Genomic DNA, 17,299 nt, shown 5'->3' with positions numbered 1-17,299 from the left:
TTTGGTGTGTGTGGGGGGGCTCAGCTTTTCTTAGATACAAGTAGGGGGGGCTCCAAGGAAAAAAGGTTGGGAACCACTGCTATAAACTACTGACAACATTTCTCCCAAATTCCAAATAAAAATATTGTCATTTAGAGCATTTATTTGCAGAAAATGACAACTGGTCAAAATAACAAAAAAGATGCAGTGTTGTCAGACCTCGAATAATGCAAAGAAAATAAGTTCATAATCATTTTTAAACAACACAATACTAATGTTTTAACTTAGGAAGAGTTCAGAAATCAATATTTGGTGGAATAACCCTGATTTTCAAGCACAGCTTTCATGCGTCTTGGCATGCTCTCCACCAGTCTTTCACATTGATGTTGGGTGACTTTATGCCACTCCTGACGCAAAAATTCAAGCAGCTCGGCTTTGTTTGATGGCTTGTGACCATCCATCTTCCTCTTGATCACATTCCAGAGGTTTTCAATGGGGTTCAGGTCTGGAGATTGGGCTGGCCATGACAGGGTCTTGATCTGGTGGTCCTCCATCCACACCTTGATTGACCTGGCTGTGTGGCATGGAGCATTGTCCTGCTGGAAAAACCAATCCTCAGAGTGGGGAACATTGTCAGAGCAGAAGGAAGCAAGTTTTCTTCCAGGACAACCTTGTACTTGGCTTGATTCATGCCAAAGCTGCCCGATTCCAGCCTTGCTGAAGCACCCCCAGATCATCACCGATCCTCTACCACATTTCACAGTGGGTGTGAGACACTGTGGCTTGTGGGCCTCTCCAGATCTCCGTCTAACCATTAGACGACCAGGTGTTGGGCAAAGCTGAAAATTGGACTCATCTAGGGGTGCTTCATCAAGGCTGGAATCGGGCAGATTTGTCTTTGTGAAGGACGCATGAATCAAGCCAAGTACAAGGTTGTCCTGGAAGAAAACTTGCTTCCTTCTTCTCTGACAATGTTCCCCAACTCTGAGGATTGGTTTCTCCAGCAGGACAATGCTCCATGCCACACAGCCAGGTCAATCAAGGTGTGGATGGAGGACCACCAGATCAAGACCCTGTCATGGCCAGCCCAATCTCCAGACCTGAACCCCATTGAAAACCTCTGGAATGTGATCAAGAGGAAGATGGATGGTCACAAGCCATCAAACAAAGCCGAGCTGCTTGAATTTTTGCGTCAGGAGTGGCATAAAGTCACCCAACATCAATGTGAAAGACTGGTGGAGAGCATGCCAAGACGCATGAAAGCTGTGCTTGAAAATCAGGGTTATTCCACCAAATATTGATTTCTGAACTCTTCCTAAGTTAAAACATTAGTATTGTGTTGTTTAAAAATGATTATGAACTTATTTTCTTTGCATTATTCGAGGTCTGACAACACTGCATCTTTTTTGTTATTTTGACCAGTTGTCATTTTCTGCAAATAAATGCTCTAAATGACAATATTTTTATTTGGAATTTGGGAGAAATGTTGTCAGTAGTTTATAGAATAAAACAAAAATGTTCATTTTACCCAAACACATACCTATAAATAGTAAAACCAGAGAAACTGATAATTTTGCAGTGGTCTCTTAATTTTTTCCAGAGCTGTGTGTATATATATATATATATTATTAGGTTTCTCATAAGTTCCTTCTCATTTTAGTTTCCCAAACTGTATTTCCAGTGACTGGTGTGCAGCACATTCATCCTGCTGCACAGGAATGTATAGTAGTGGTAGGTGAAGAATAGGCTTCCATGCACAGGTGCTGAACTTTGTTGAAAAGTGTGTGGGGCAAACTGAAGGCCTAACTGCAGAGTGTAGCAAGGCCTAACAATTAAGAAGCTCTAAGAAACCAAGAAAACCTTGCTGTTCAATCTTTGCCAAGTTACTGTTTTAGTCATTGCAACCCCACATAATTGGGCAGGTGTTTCAGCATAAAATGTTTATAAAATGGTGCTCTTGCCACAACCAGTACCAATGGCATCTCTGCACAGTGCTGCACCTAGAATTCCCACATGCAGCTTATTAAAAGGTAAATGTTAAACAGAAAAAGAAAAGCAAGCACTGTTCTTTTAAAAGTATCTCTAAGTAAGACAGTTCAAAATACTTTCCATGTCAGAAGCATTGGCTTACAATACAAAAAAATAATAATTTTGAAGCAAAGTCAAATGCAAAGTGTAGGGCCTCCACCTGTGCAATGCTGAAAGCCTTGCCTCTATCTGCCACCACACTTTACTGAGCAGGAAAGGGGAGGAGGAAATGTTCCCACTGGGGACAGGGCTGCAGTGTGAATATTCAAAATCTAAAACTGGTTTCAGTTTGTCTTACCTAAGTGATTTCCACCTGTCCTTTTCAACCTGGTTTTCTGGGCTTTCACTTTCATAGGATGCCAAGTAAAGACCTAATAGAAAGGAAAATTAACATTATTAGAGTCAACTAGCAATCAGAACTAAATATACCAAAATAATATATGTGTCTCATATGTATTTAATATGATCCACATAAATATGGATAGATACTACATGACAACATTTCTGTGACGTCACCCTTTTAATTGATTAATTCTACACATCTTCTATCTAAAAGTGGGCGTGGGGCAGATATATTGTTGATTAATGAATCCACAGTCTGTGCTACAAATGCACAGAAAACTGTTGATACATCAACAAAACCACAATCAGAACAATTCAATAGAAACGCAAAAAACATTTCAACAATTAGTAGATTGTAGTATTACACATTTTTAACCCTAACACTTAGAAAAGGGTGTGCGATTTCATTTTTGCATTTCATATTGTTAAAGAAAAGTAATACAATTGTACATTAACGTAATGCAAAAAAAAAAAAAAAATTGATAATTACAAATTCACTTCCACATAAACATCCCCCTTCTAATTTGAATTTCACATTTCTGTTGGACAGGTTCAGGAACAATATCAATTTCATCATCACTTTGTAAATCTCCACCAATTACACAGGCTCAGCTTTTGCATTTCTTTCATTTAACCATTGTTCAACAAACTTATAGCCCACTTACATTTTGCCTGAGTACTTCTTGAAAGCCAATAGCTCGCAATGATATTTAGGTCTTCACCTGCTTTAGATTTGGCAAAACGATCCATAACTTTACTTTGCCGAATGGCACTCAGTGGATTATTTTTTACTGATTCAATACTTAATCTTTGTTTATCCCTTACGTATATATCATTTCTAAATGGGCCACCTTTAGGAATTACACAAGAGTTTGCCATTAATGTGGTAGCTAACAAAATCATTTCTAAAATTTGTACACTTACTCTGTGTGCAGTTTTGAAATAAATGTGATATCGCAATAAAATATTTTCATTTTAAGACATGACATATGGTGCTGTTTTGTTATTTTTGTTACCTACAATTACTTTAAGCAACAATAGCCTTATAATTAGTTTGGGCCCCATTTATCCCACAGGCAGTCTATTTCTGAAAGCAATATACTGTGTTTAAGGACATAATAACAGAAGACTTATGAACAAGAGGATGTTGGATCCACCTGAAACAGAATGAATCATTGTCAACAACATGGCTTGGAAACCCATTCCACCACGCTCATGAGGAAGTACTTCCTTCTGCCCAGAATCTGACTCCACTCCATTCCATTCCAAAATGGTGTCCTCTGATCCTGAACTCTATGCTAACTTTGAAATCCTGACTGAGGTTTGATAGTTGAAAACGCAAAACGCTTCCAGAGTGTCTCACAATGGGCCCTGTTTGTCTGTTTTGATGAATGTAACTAAGTTTGGTATTTATTAACTTTTTGTTAAAATATGCTGACAATAGCGGCAAAAAAGTTTTGTGAATGGGTCCAACAGTATATCCCAAATTCTGATAACTTCAAGAATGCTCTAGTAAAGTTTCACCACACTCGAATAACAGGTTTATATATATATATGTAAGTGTGATATACATGTATAGTATCTACTGTGACAAAGTGGAGTTTATTTTTGCCACATTCAGGACAGGCCTCCTCTCAGGCCTTAGCCTTATCACAGACCACAGGAGTTCTCCTTTTTTTAACCTATGGCTTAACCAGCCACAGGTGTTTCTCATTGATGACCCGATTACCCAGCACAATGTCTCCTGGATAATGAAGTCCTGAGTCCCCCTTGGTTAGGACTCCGGACTACATTTTCCCCTGCCGACAGTTAACATTAAAAAAACACTGAGACTTGAGACCAACATATTGCTGTTTAGAGAGTTCTGAGAGCCAAAACACATGATGTACTTCTGTATGTTTAAGTCTTTTTTGATTAAATAAATACAGTTTATTCACCAATGTAGTTTAAAATGTCAGCAACAGCTGAAACATGAAAGTCAATCTTTATATATATGAACACCAATCATAAATACATCCTGAGTTAAAGCTGTGAATGGGGTTACATTATTACAAGAATGAACTAACCAAGCTTAATCACAATCAGATAAGTGGTTCTCTAGATATATGGAAAACTTGTGACATATGTATGCTATTACATTGAATTATTAGTAAGGTATGTTTAGGTCTTACAACTGAAATTTTCTGCTGCTGTAATTCCAGGTCAAGATCCTAAGTGTTTTTTCAAAACCCTGGGTCAATAATGTAAATACAAACTGAAATAACACATGTCCAAGTTGCTGTTGTGCTGTGGCAGGCTCACTGTCCTCTGTGAAGATGGGGGCAGTGTGCAGGTAATAGAGGATGTGTCAGTCCTGTTTAAAACTCACCGTCCTCTGTGAAGATGGGTGCAGTGTGCAGGTAATGGAGGATGCTGCGGTCCTGCTCGAAGGGGCACTCCACCTGCTTCCAGGTCATGAACTCTCCCACCTGCTTGGCCAGCTCCAGGAATTTCTAGAAACAGAGTCAAGCGTCAGAGCACAGAGAAAAGAAAGATATGCATCTCTTCTCAGCACACTGGAGTTTCAGGGGTCCATGACAATCAAAAAACAAGTAAGTTATTTCAAATGACATTTTTTTTACATTGTTGTTGAGCTACTGTGCCCTTACCTTCGTGTGATGTTTGCAATCATCCTGTGATCCTGAAATAGTGTTTTTTTTTTTTCGAAAGGTCTTTGTTAAACATCATAAAAAGGGTAAGACAATTTGATTGAAAGCTTTTCTTTCATTTAAATATGTGTTAATTTTTAAATATGTTACCTTACATATGTGATTAGATGAAACATATACTGTACTTACTGCGTCCTCATTGCCAGTATATTACAAATATACCAGTTTACAATATACTGCTGTTTTAATTGTGAAATTGCTACATCATTAATTCATGAACTATAACGTGGCTTCATCTTCAGTATGTGATGGGCCAAACTTCATTCCCGACTGAATCAACATGGCACATTCTAATCAGTGTGTGGCAATAGAAATGCTGTTTCCTGTAATGACAGTACTTCGGTACAGGAGTTGGACAAGCAAATTAGAAACACCTGCAGCATCTAGCTCACACTTTTGTGTTATGGCCTCACTGATTAACAAGGCACCACTGACAAACAGTCTATAACATAGAAAATGTATCGCTCTGTTGCAAGTCAGTTTCGGTCACAGACTTTCCTGAAGATGTAAATTTCAACGGCATCTTCCCTGACAGTATAGACAGGCTGCAAACAACAAATCAGTGCCGTCCTGGCTGCCCATGGCAGCCCTGCACCCCACTGACAACGTTTGAACCTTTTTATAACTCATAAACTAAAGCACAATGATTAAACAACAGCAAAGCTGCAATCTAAGACTATCATTAAGCACACTGCAGTACTTCAAATAGACTGGCATTTCCTAAACTTTGTTTGCATTGGCAAGACAGATTTAAGTTGTTCCAAATTCATTCATGTTATTTCTTTGCCTTTTAGTTCTTGAAGATAGACATATACATACATACATGTATACATGTATTATACATACATTTACAGGTGCAATGATCATGAGATAACTGCACAAATCAACCAGACCGTAAACAAACAGTCATTTTCATAAAACCTACATTGAGTCTGGCAAGTGCAGCAGCAGATGGTTTTTAGGTTTTGATGATAAACAGCAGCTTTACATTTGCCAGTGTGTTTTATCAGCCTTATTAAACTATAGACACATAGAGGCTCCTCTCTCTAGACATGTTCAAAGTGTGGCAGGAGCTGGATAAGCATTCATGCAATTGCCCTTTAGTATTCTCTAAGCAGAGACTGCTGAGTTCAGCCAATTTGCATTACTAGCCTAGAGCTTGCATTTCAAAATGTTTCTGAATAAAAGTTTCTCAGGATTATACTAAACTGTTTTTTTCTCTGTTTACTATACCTTTGTGGCCAATGATTTTGAAGCTGGGTGCAGACCAGATACTAGGGGGGTTAAGTTTAAACACTTTTCAGTTTAGTTTACTTACAAATAGTAATTTGCTAATAATTTCAGCTTATCACAGGGATATCAGCTTCTACTTGTTGTTACCTAAACTGTTTATTTAAGTGCGCTCTGTATTGCTCACATAAAGAGGAGAGTGGTTTGAAATGTAAAGTTTAGTTACTCAATTTATGAATTGGTTCATGGTGTGAGATGGTCCCTAGATTGAATATGGCCCAATCAGTAACATACATATTCCCATCACGGCTGTAAATTCAAAATCAGAGGTAGAGGCATCAGTGTAATGAGCATGACACATATCAACAGCATGATCACAATAGGCCATTATAATTACATATTCCAATCACAGTTTGATAAGCTGCTCTCCTGTGTAAGAATGTAAGTGTGACATAAAGACAGATGGATGTCCGTACGGAAAGACATACACCTCCATAGATCCCCAGAATCTGATACTCTCAACAACGTATTTTTATTAATATTAATACCAAGTTTCAGGACAATGGATAAGTGGTTCTCCAGATAAATGCATAAGAGGGCACCCACTATATCCCCTTCACAGGGGATTCATCGCTAACAGGGGATTCATCGCTAACAGGGGATAAGAAGTCTATGTGTAAACTGTTTAGGTGACTGAAGTTCATGTACACGTTTACAGCTCTTTGTAATGGGGAAGCTCTCTAGCTGCCTGAGGGCCCATAAGGCAGCATCTTAACCGCTGTATAAAAGGGTCCGACCACACACCACAGGATTCTTCAATGCAGTGGTAGCACAAATGGTAGAATGCTACCACAATTTTGCCTTTAAATATACCGGTGAAGAAATACACATGGGTAATCCATTACAGTACCAGTGTGTTACTGTATCAGGACCACAGTGAAACATTTAAAGCAAATCCTTTATGCTGCCGTTAGGGTTTCTTCAGGGTAAGACACTGGTATTTTAATGGTAATCCCCAATAGACTTTTTCAAAACAGGGACCAGCAATCTTATATGTACTGCACATTGCCAGGACACACCATTCCTCCCCCATTGAAACCATCACTGTGTAGGCCAAATAAGCACAGTAGGAAGATACTACCATAGCATACAATACAACTTTGACTTGTACAGGGCCATTCACATGACAAAACAACTCCAGGTTTACAACCAAAAAGACAATGAAAAGCTCTAGTATCGTGAGAAAGAAGATACCCATGACCTACATGCAAGACCAGAGGGCACAGTTGGAAAGGAAGTGGACAGACTTAGGACAGAAGGAAAAAGACACTTCTTCACACAGAGAGTGGCAAGGGTATGGAATGGGTTACCTAGTCATGTTGCTGAGGCAGAATCACTTGGATCCTTGAGACCCAACTTGACAACGTTCTAAGATCAATCAGCTACTAGGAACCGGACGAGAGCTGATGGGCTGAATGGCCTCCTCTCACTCGTAGATTTTCTTATGCTCTTATATACAGTATGTGCAGATTTTGTGATAAATAATAGTTCTGCTTGGGTTTCTTCAGGGTAATACACTTGTATTGTAATGGTTTCAGAGACATTCAATTCTTTATGTTTCAGCAAGAGTGTAGATGTAGCCAGAGGGATATTTAATAAGAAAGGTGAGGATATTTATAAGAATTGTCTCAGTGTGCCATTGCTGGGATAAAACACTGTTCTAGTATGCTGTAGCAAATTGCTAAAGTTCTCACCTCAAAATTGACATGTCCATTCGGCAAGCGATTTGCACAACCTTCATTCAAAAAGTAGATATCTTTAATTAACAGGCTGAAGAATGGAATCACAATCTGAAAAAGATGAGAACAGAAAACAAAATGATTTCCAATGGCACTCTTGCTTCCAATGCTAGAAGTTTAAACCCAGATCATTAGTGGAAGGATATACTGCAGTGTGCTCACTGGCAGCGGGCCATCTCTATACAGACCACCACATTGCTTGTGCTGCAATCCAGGCATTTTAATAAACAGCAATGCTTTCATTTCTGCGAACATGAACATTTTTTATTAAATAGATAACAAAAACAGGACACAAATATGTTGTTTTTTTTGCATTTTTAAATGTTGAACATTTGCAGTTATCTTTTCTTCCTCTACTTACAAATATGAAACACCAAGGAGATGTTTTTTTGTTTTTAAATCAATCTGACCCTCTGTTTTACCTCTTCCTGTGGTATTGTCATAAAATATATTCTTTGTTTAAAGATTCTGTCTGCCTTAGTTCTTGTTCCTTGTCTTTCATTACAGCAGCAATGTCACTGCCCTTTTTCAACAAAGCAAAATATCAAAAATATGAAATGCATGTACAGAAAATGATAGGCATAGCGTTAACTAAGTGGTGGTTTGCAAATATGATATCTTTCGTTTATAAAATAGTTGTAGATTAGAGCAACTTAAGTAATGAATCAATCTGAAACAATAACAGTAGGGCGTGGCACATATTTAAATTAAGAACACGTTAGTTGTTTTGGGAAAAAGTGAGGTAACTCAAGTTCCACGTTAGCACAAAGCTGCAAACAAAAAAACCCAATAATGAATCATTTTAGATCGTTATCTCCTAATAAAAAAATGAATGCTAGCGTAATGTAAAAAAAAACAGCAATAATGAAAAGAGCCCACAATGCGGTAAAAACTCAAATGGTACTGGTGATGTCATAAATTGTGTTCCTCTGTCATGTGACCTGGAATACAGCAGGCAGACTTTGAGATCTGATTGGCTGAAAGATCCTCAGCAGTCTATAGTTTACTGTGTGCAATCAGACTGTGACCTACAGGACCAAGACGCAGCAATGTTTGATTGGAATCTATAGTGCTGTATTTAACATATTTAAATATCCAGAATGAAAATAAATAAATAAAAGAACCAAAAGATTATCATCACAATGAAATGGACCAATGCTTCTGTCAATAATGCCAAAAGAGTTTGTAAAGCCTTGGTTAGCATGCCTTTAAAGAAGGGCAGACCCCCAGACACTGAATTCAGCTAGTGTGCACAGGAGTGTGTCCGATCCTTATTTCTTTACCTTCTCCCTGTTGCTGTGTGCGGTCAGGGATCGGTGAGCTGCACCTCGGAGGGCTGTCCTGTAGTTGTAGAAGTTGCCTGTTGGATCCATTTGATGCTAAATGATGGGAAAACAACATTGAATCTTCCCGACTGCAGCCCAGGCAGTGTTACAGAACCCCCTGCAGTGTTTACAAGAAGCACATTGCGTTACCCTTGCACATCCTGTGATGTCCATATATTACAATATATGTTTCAACGCAATCCTGATTGTTTTAATATTTGAAATCAAACATCATAGGTAAATCAACTAGGGAATTACTTTGTTCAGGTTTTACTCAAGAACGTTCACCAGGAGGAGATTATTTCTATCAAACATTGCAGTGTATCCAGCTCATGCTCCCTCCTGCAACACTGCTGGTGTTCTGATTGAAATGAGTGCTGTATTGCATATTGAAATGAGTGCTGCACTGCATATTGAAATGAGCGGTGTATTGCATATTGAAATGAGTGGTGTATTGCATATTGAAATGAGTGGTGTATTGCATATTGAAATGAGTGCTGCACTGCGCATTGAAATGAGCGGTGTATTGCATATTGAAATGAGTGGTGTGTTGCATATTGAAATGAGTGCTGTATTGCATATTGAAATGAGTGCTGCACTGCATATTGAAATGAGTGCTGCACTGCATATTGAAATGAGCGGTGTATTGCATATTGAAATGAGTGGTGTATTGCATATTGAAATGAGTGCTGCACTACGCATTGAAATGAGCGGTGTATTGCATATTGAAATGAGTGGTGTGTTGCATATTGAAATGAGTGGTGTATTGCATATTGAAATGAGTGCTGCACTGCGTATTGAAATGAGTGGTGTATTGCATATTGAAATGAGTGCTGCACTGCATATTGAAATGAGTGGTGTATTGCATATTGAAATGAGTGCTGCACTGCATATTGAAATGAGTGTTGTATTGCATATTGAAATGAGTGCTGTATTGCATATTGAAATGAGTGCTGTATTGCATATTGAAATGTTGTATTGGAGGAACAGAAAAACAGCTTAGTTGCAGGAGGGAGCATGAGCTGGATACACTGCAGTTCTTATAAAGAGAAATGATTTTCCTGCTGGCGAACAATCCCGAGTAAATGTTGAGAAATGTATCGCCTCGGTTGATTTATGACCCATGACTTGTGATTACAAATATCAAAAGTCTGCAATAATGATTCAAAATATAACGCTGAGATAATGACAACATGGGACACAGCAAAGGTAATGTAACGCATTTCTGGTATAAACACAGCAGGGTGTTCTGTTACACTGTACTATTTACTCTTAGAACAATCCTTACAGAAAACAGTAGATTTACATGAATCAGCATGGCTTCTATTATTCCATATATAAAACTCTAGGCATTTGTAAAAAACAATTGTTACCCTAACAGTTACATAAAGGGCTGGCACAAAGTTAAATCTACACATGTTGCCACTATATAGTGCTGAATTTTGGTACTGGAACAGAACATTTCATGGGGAATTCAATGATGCAATTAAAAAAATGTCCTTAGGGGGCGGTGTTGAAGTTCATATATGCCACATAGTACCACAATGCTGAATAATTCCTCAATGCTGAACAGGTAGGATTTCTGAAATTATTTTGCAGACATTCAGAATGTATCATTTCTACAGTCACACAATTTACATATCCTGTAAGCAGCTATAGCATCAGGAAGAGGATGTTATTTTACCTCCAGAATGAAGAATTTAGCAGTTTTCACCTTTGTCCAGGTTTTTTTCAGTCGAGATACTGGGCTCATATTCATACCAGCTGAAGGAGAGAAGTGCAAAAGGGGGTTTCACTCTAGATTCCACAGTATGTTGTCTTAATTTAGAAATACTAAAAGAAACTTCAATTCAATGACAAATGTTTCAACTAGAAGTCTTTTTCACTGTCTTCATTTTGAAGACAGTGTAATGTTTGTCATTAAATACACTCCTTTTAGTATTTCTACATTCAGCAGTATTGAGTGTTAAATAGTTATGGATCGCATTTAGGTTTAGACTAAAAGTACTCAGTCTAGGCAACATGAGACAGATCCACCAGGCCTTTCTTAGGACAGTTAGCACTAGTTTTTTTACAATGAAAACTGGTAATCTTTGGGAGAATCTCCTAATTCAGCTTCCAGGGATACAATCATAAAACTAATCAGAACAGAAAGTGAATTACTCAAATTATTTTTCAACCTGATTTATACCATTGCAATTGCTCTTGAGCTGTTTAATGTTCTGTAGCAGTAACATTACCAAACTTTGCCCTGTGACTAATGTGCAGTGAACCTGGTCCATAATGAGTGTGTGGACACTTACATATGATAGCCATGAGGGAGTTGAAATTGCCGATATTGAAGCACTCCCGAGCCACATCGATGAAGAACTCGATCACCTGGGCTCGCTGCTTCTTCTTTGCGGGCTGTGAAGATTGTGTGAGTGTTAAATACAAGCCATCTAAATGAGCAATCACTGAGCATATGGATTTAATTCAGTGCTTTCTTCAATGGTAGTGGGGAGCCCTCGGGACCCAACCCCATTGCCTTGTGTAGGAAAGAAGTTGTTTGTTTTATCCTAACAATCACCTTGAAACTGGTTTTATTTGATGATTTTGAAACCTACGCAGAGATATTTGTACTGTTTTTGTTGTAATAATTCTACAAACTCTGTGACTAATAAACGATTTAAAGGACTGCTAGAAATGTTTCTTTCTACTTTCTTCCTGATCTGAAAACGTTTGTTTTTGTTAAACTGGAAAAAGACATCCAAATACTGACTCTCTTAATTGTCTTGTGCATATAAAGTCACAGACTCATCTCAATGCTCTCACCAGTATCAAAGCACAAAGAACAATATCCTGTGGGCCATAATGACAGCTATAAAAGCACACAGCCCTATTATACTTGTCTTTAATTTGAAACATTCTTTAATCTCTTGGTTTAGGTTAGACACCAAGGGGGTGGGTGGATGGGTGCGTTTGTTTGGTTCGTCTGTGCATCTTGTTATATAGAATAGATTAAGCACCATGGCTTAGTGAAGTGTTTCTGCAGGATGAATGGGCTGTCTGTAAGGGGGGGGTGGGGGGGAGTCAGCCAGAGAGAAACAAGAAGGAATGTCTCAGCATCAGCATCAGCATTCCTCACACAATACAAGGGACAGTGATCTCTAGCTTCAGAGACTGTCTGTTGTGCTTAAAGAACCAGGCTCCATCTACGGAGCAAATAAGACTGACTTTATATGACTCAAGTCAAAACCACAGAGAGTTCCCTGCAATATGCACAGGCCTGGGAGCCAGCATTGCAGACAGGAGAGTGGGTTGAGTCTGTCTGGATCTGAGCTGGGTACAGATGCACAAGCTGGGTAAACATGCCCTGTATTTAGTATAACAGTCACTGTGTGGATTGTGGGTTGGGAAGTATGTGCAACTCTGTTCTGTCACGATCATCCTTAAAACACACGGAATGTAGCTTGGATTCAATGGTTCTTCATAGTGCAAGCCAGTGACATTCACAGTTATAAATACTAACCAATGAATTTAAAGAACTGCTTTACATGCAATACTCTCGTTAATCTGAACCCCGACAATGCAAACTGGTTCGGTCTGCTTTGGATTTGTTGAAAAGTGTAATAAATGGATGCCAAGTGGCGTTGAAAAGTAAATCTGTTCCTGTCAACATCACACAATACTGACATTACAGGTGAGAGGGTACAGCCACACTACCAAACTCTACCACTAGAGGCGCTCTCTCACACTGCATACAGCATGATCCCTCAAGGGAAAGATATTCACTTTAAAAGAAAATTCCACACTGACTTGAGCAACAAAGAAAAAGTTACCATGTGAAGGCTTGCACATCAGAATATTCAATAGACAATAAATAAAACACACAACACAGCAGTGCTTGTTAACATACATGTACTTACCATGCAGATTTCAGTGGCTACAAGATAGCACAGTCTGTTGAACCACTTTACATAGGCCTCAAGGTTGGTGGTCTTCTTCTGCTCACTAAAGCATGGCTGTCAAATGAGATTATTGAAAAGGTGAATATACCAAAAACACACAGGACCTCATTGCAACCAGTACATTGTATTAGTTGCTGTACCTGCCCAAGCACACAGAACTGTCAGGTTAGAAACAGTTATTCATCAAAGCCTGTTTCTAAAGAGGGGTTTCTTTTTAAACATTCCCTTTTATATTGCAGTTTATCCACACTTTTTACTCTTTTCCAAACCCCACCACCTCACACACAACAGGAGGCTGTGTGGTCCAGTGGTTAAAGAAAAGGGCTTGTAACCAGGAGGTCCCCAGTTCAAATCCCACCTTAGCCACTAACTCATTGTGTGACCCTGAGCAAGTCACTTAATCTCCTTGTGCTCCATCTTTCAGGTGAGATGTAATTGTAAGTGACTCTGCAGCTGATGCATAGTTCACACACCCTAGTCTCTGTAAGTCGCCTTGGATAAAGGCATCTGCTAAATAAACAAATAATAATAAAGATGGAATCACTTCAATTTGAGGCAACAGTTTTTCTACTTTTGGTTGTAAAATTATGTACATGCAAAGTATTTGTCAAAACACGTGATCATATTCCACAATTACAGAAAATACACACAAAAAAACATGTACCCAGACCAAACTGTTTGCTATTTTGTTTTCAGTTCACAAGTCAAGAATATAAAATACAGTGTTAAGTAATGTTCGAATGTCTGAAAATGAACTAGAAAACAAAAGTATAATTCATACCATATTACAATAAGTATAATTCATACCATATTACAATAAGTATAATTCATACCATATAACAATACAATGACATATTTAAGAAAGGAGAGAAACAATGAAATTGAATGAAACACTTGTACTTGGGCTACCACAGTTGCTATTTTTAATATTAATGTAATTAAATATTATGTGGAATACAGTAAATAATTAGCTTGATTGATTCCGGGATTCACAATTCTCTTATTGATTTATATAAAAAACTTCTTCAATACAGTTTAATTAAATAAATATTGCAAAACGGTAATCAATTAATATCGGTTTTTGTTTTATTAATGTATTGTTTTTTATATTCACAGAAAAGTGCATTTTTTCGTATCATTAACACAGGTTATATTTCTCCTTAGGACACCCTGGACAAGAGTAAAACATATATATTTTAAAGATTGATAAAAATCAGATCAATCCTACACCGCACCATTGACTCTCAATAGAAAAACTTCTCCCATGCTCTCTTTATATCCCATAACCCTTAGCGTGCAGTGTGACGGCAGTCCCCATAGAGACTCAGCAGAGTGGAGTAACTTGGTAATATACAATATCTTTGGTACTTCTAAAGACCTTGGGAAAAGGTCAACTGGAAGATATACACAATCTTTCACAATATCACAGAATTAAGAAAAAAAGACTGTAACTTGCAATACTGGTATTTGCTCCTTGGTGCTTTCCCTTCACAACAGTACTACATGTAAGTAAATATATGTGTATTAAACATTAGCTGGCATTATGAAAAATGTGCAGTAACTAGCATTATGTTAATACTTTGCATTATGTGTAATTGTCTTTTAATACAATTTCATATTACTAGCAAACAGGTGTGAGTAATTGTGGCAATGTGCCCCGCCCCTGTGTGCATTTGTGTGTTATGTGTTGTATGGTGCGTGTGTTAATGTTGGTGTATAGTCATTGGTACACGGGATATAAACAGGTCTGTGTTTCACGTGTATTTAAAAATGTATAATTGTATTTAGGCACGGGATTGCACATCACTGCACGTGCATTTAAAGTAAGTAATATGCGCGCACGAGGTTGCACATAATTAATTCACGTGCTGGGATTCAAGTGAATAATTAATTAGTAATTGAATCCCAGCATAACAGTATAAATAGATGCACGTTTCATTCACTCTGGGTTGGGTGTTCAGGGTGAAGGAACGGGAGAGAGTGAGGAGATAAATTAATAGTGAACAATTGCTACGTGGTACGTGTTTGTTTAGTGTTCGTCCCTGTGTGTCAGTGTCTGTTCGTTTTGTTTATATATTTATTTTGGCGTAAGTGCCGTGTCCTGTTTTGTGTTTAAAACATTTTTATTTTGCAATAAACCTTCTGAACGCTACCATTGCGTCTCAGTTTCACTCATCACCACCGTCTGTCTGTGTGTTTCTTCCGGGTCTGACGTGTCACTACCAGCCAGCCTTGTGACATATGGTGTTAGAGTGGGATAACAGCGCCCCCCAGACACAGGCCGGAAAGAAAAACGCAGTTTGTTGGAGAAAAAAAAAATGACAATGGCAGAAGACGCCAGGAAACTACGGGACTAGATCCTGGAAAATGCTGGGCTGGAGGCCCAGTCTATGCCAGTAGCCATCCGGATCCTGTGGTTGAAGGACAGGGAGCGATGGGAGGCCTATGAGAGGGAACACACCCCAAACACCTTAGAGGAAGGTTTGGAGTTGGTCCTCAGCTACCTGGAGGCAGCTATAACCACAACAGCAGCCCAGGTAGCAGGTCCACCAGCAGTGGAGTACCTGCTGTCCCCATCACCACCAGCAGAGGAAGAATGCCTGCTGTCCCCGTCTCCACCAGCAGAGGAAGAATGCCTGCTGGTTTTGCCTCCACAGCCCAAGTGGGAGGAGCCTGAGCGTCCACAGCCCAAGCGGGAGGAGCCAGAGAGTCCACCGCCCAAGCGGGGGGAGCCTGAGTGTCCACAGCCCAAGCGGGAGGAGCCCGAGCGTCCACAGCCCAAGCGGGAGGAGCCTGAACGTCCTACGTCTGAGTGGGAGGAGCCCGAACGTCCTACGCCTGAGTGGGAGGAGCCCGAACATCCTATGCCTGAGTGGGGGGAGCCCGAACGTCCACAGCCCAAGAGGGGGGAGTCGGTGCGTCCACAGCCCAAAAGGCAGGAGTCGGTGCGTCCACAGCCCAAAAGGGAGGAGTCGGTGCGTCCACAGCCCAAAAGGGAGGAGTCGGTGCGTCCACAGCCCAAAGAGAGGGAAGTCGGGGCTTCCACAGCCATAGGACCCAAGCTGCCAGCAGAGGGAGAATGCCTACTGGTTCCACCTCCACCAGCAGAAGAACAATGCCTGCTGTCCCCATCTACACCAGCAGAGGAACAAGGCCTGCTGTCCCAGTGTCCACCAGCAGAGGAAGCATGCCTGTTGGTTCACCTGCTGCTGACATCCCGAGAGCTAAAGGGGGAGGAGCCATCGCTGCCGTCCCAAAAGCCAGAGGTGGAGGAGTTACAGGCTCAACCCCCTGAATTTTTCTGGGGGGGAGAAGGGCAGGATGCTGGTGTCCCCCAGCAGCCTCTATTTATGTTGCTGAAGGGAGCACGGCGCACACCAGCCCAGCCGCCACAGCAGAGGGAGCCAGCACCGTCACAGCCTCCCTCTGAGTGGCCAGCATCAACCCCATCGCCACTGCCTCCACCACAGTCCCCTGCAAGAGCGGGAGAGCCACACCAGTCCCCTGCAAGAGAGGAAGAGCTGCACCAGTCCCCTGCAACAGTAGGAGACTACACGCTGCTCGCACCTCCATCGCCAGGAGACTACACGCTGCTCCCACCTCCACCGCTTCCGCCACTAGGAGCAGAGCAGCAGGAGCTGCCTCTGCCTCCACCGCAAGGAGCAGAGCAGCAGGAGCTGCCTCTGCCTCCGCCACCTCCACCAGCAGAGGGTGAATCCCTGCTGGTTCCACCTTCATTGTTGTGGGAGGACTGCTTGCCCCTCCCACCTCCACCAGCAGAGGGTGAATACCTGCTGGAGCAGAGCAGCAGGAGCTGCCTCTGCCTCCGCCACTGCCCGGAGCAGAGGAGCAGGAGCTGCCTCTACCTCCGCCAGGAGCAGAGGAGCAGGAGCTGCCTCTGCCTCCGCCACTGCCAGGAACAGAACAGCAGGAGCTGT

At 40.5% G+C, this 17,299-nt stretch overlaps 1 protein-coding gene across 2 annotated transcripts in view; it reads right to left on the bottom strand.

The window, feature by feature from the left end:
- LOC117431662 (ras-GEF domain-containing family member 1C-like) overlaps positions 1–17,299 on the bottom strand; it is a 72,185-nt gene that overhangs the window by 12,190 nt on the left and 42,696 nt on the right. Inside the window, exons 7-13 of one of the 2 annotated variants that reach the window (XM_034926987.2) lie at positions 13,320–13,415; positions 11,715–11,817; positions 11,096–11,175; positions 9,370–9,465; positions 8,042–8,137; positions 4,718–4,841; positions 2,306–2,378 (exon numbers count right to left, since the gene is read on the bottom strand). In XM_034926987.2, the coding sequence (XP_034782878.2) occupies positions 2,306–2,378; positions 4,718–4,841; positions 8,042–8,137; positions 9,370–9,465; positions 11,096–11,175; positions 11,715–11,817; positions 13,320–13,415 (668 nt within the window). Of the gene's footprint in view, positions 1–2,301; positions 2,379–4,717; positions 4,842–8,041; positions 8,138–9,369; positions 9,466–11,095; positions 11,176–11,714; positions 11,818–13,319; positions 13,416–17,299 lie in introns of those variants that run through there. The other variant, XM_058996049.1, reaches the window with a different exon arrangement.

The sequence above is a fragment of the Acipenser ruthenus genome, chromosome 22 (assembly GCF_902713425.1).
Source record: "Acipenser ruthenus chromosome 22, fAciRut3.2 maternal haplotype, whole genome shotgun sequence".
Taxonomy (NCBI): domain Eukaryota; kingdom Metazoa; phylum Chordata; class Actinopteri; order Acipenseriformes; family Acipenseridae; genus Acipenser; species Acipenser ruthenus.
This window is presented reverse-complemented; position numbering and strand designations above follow the sequence as displayed.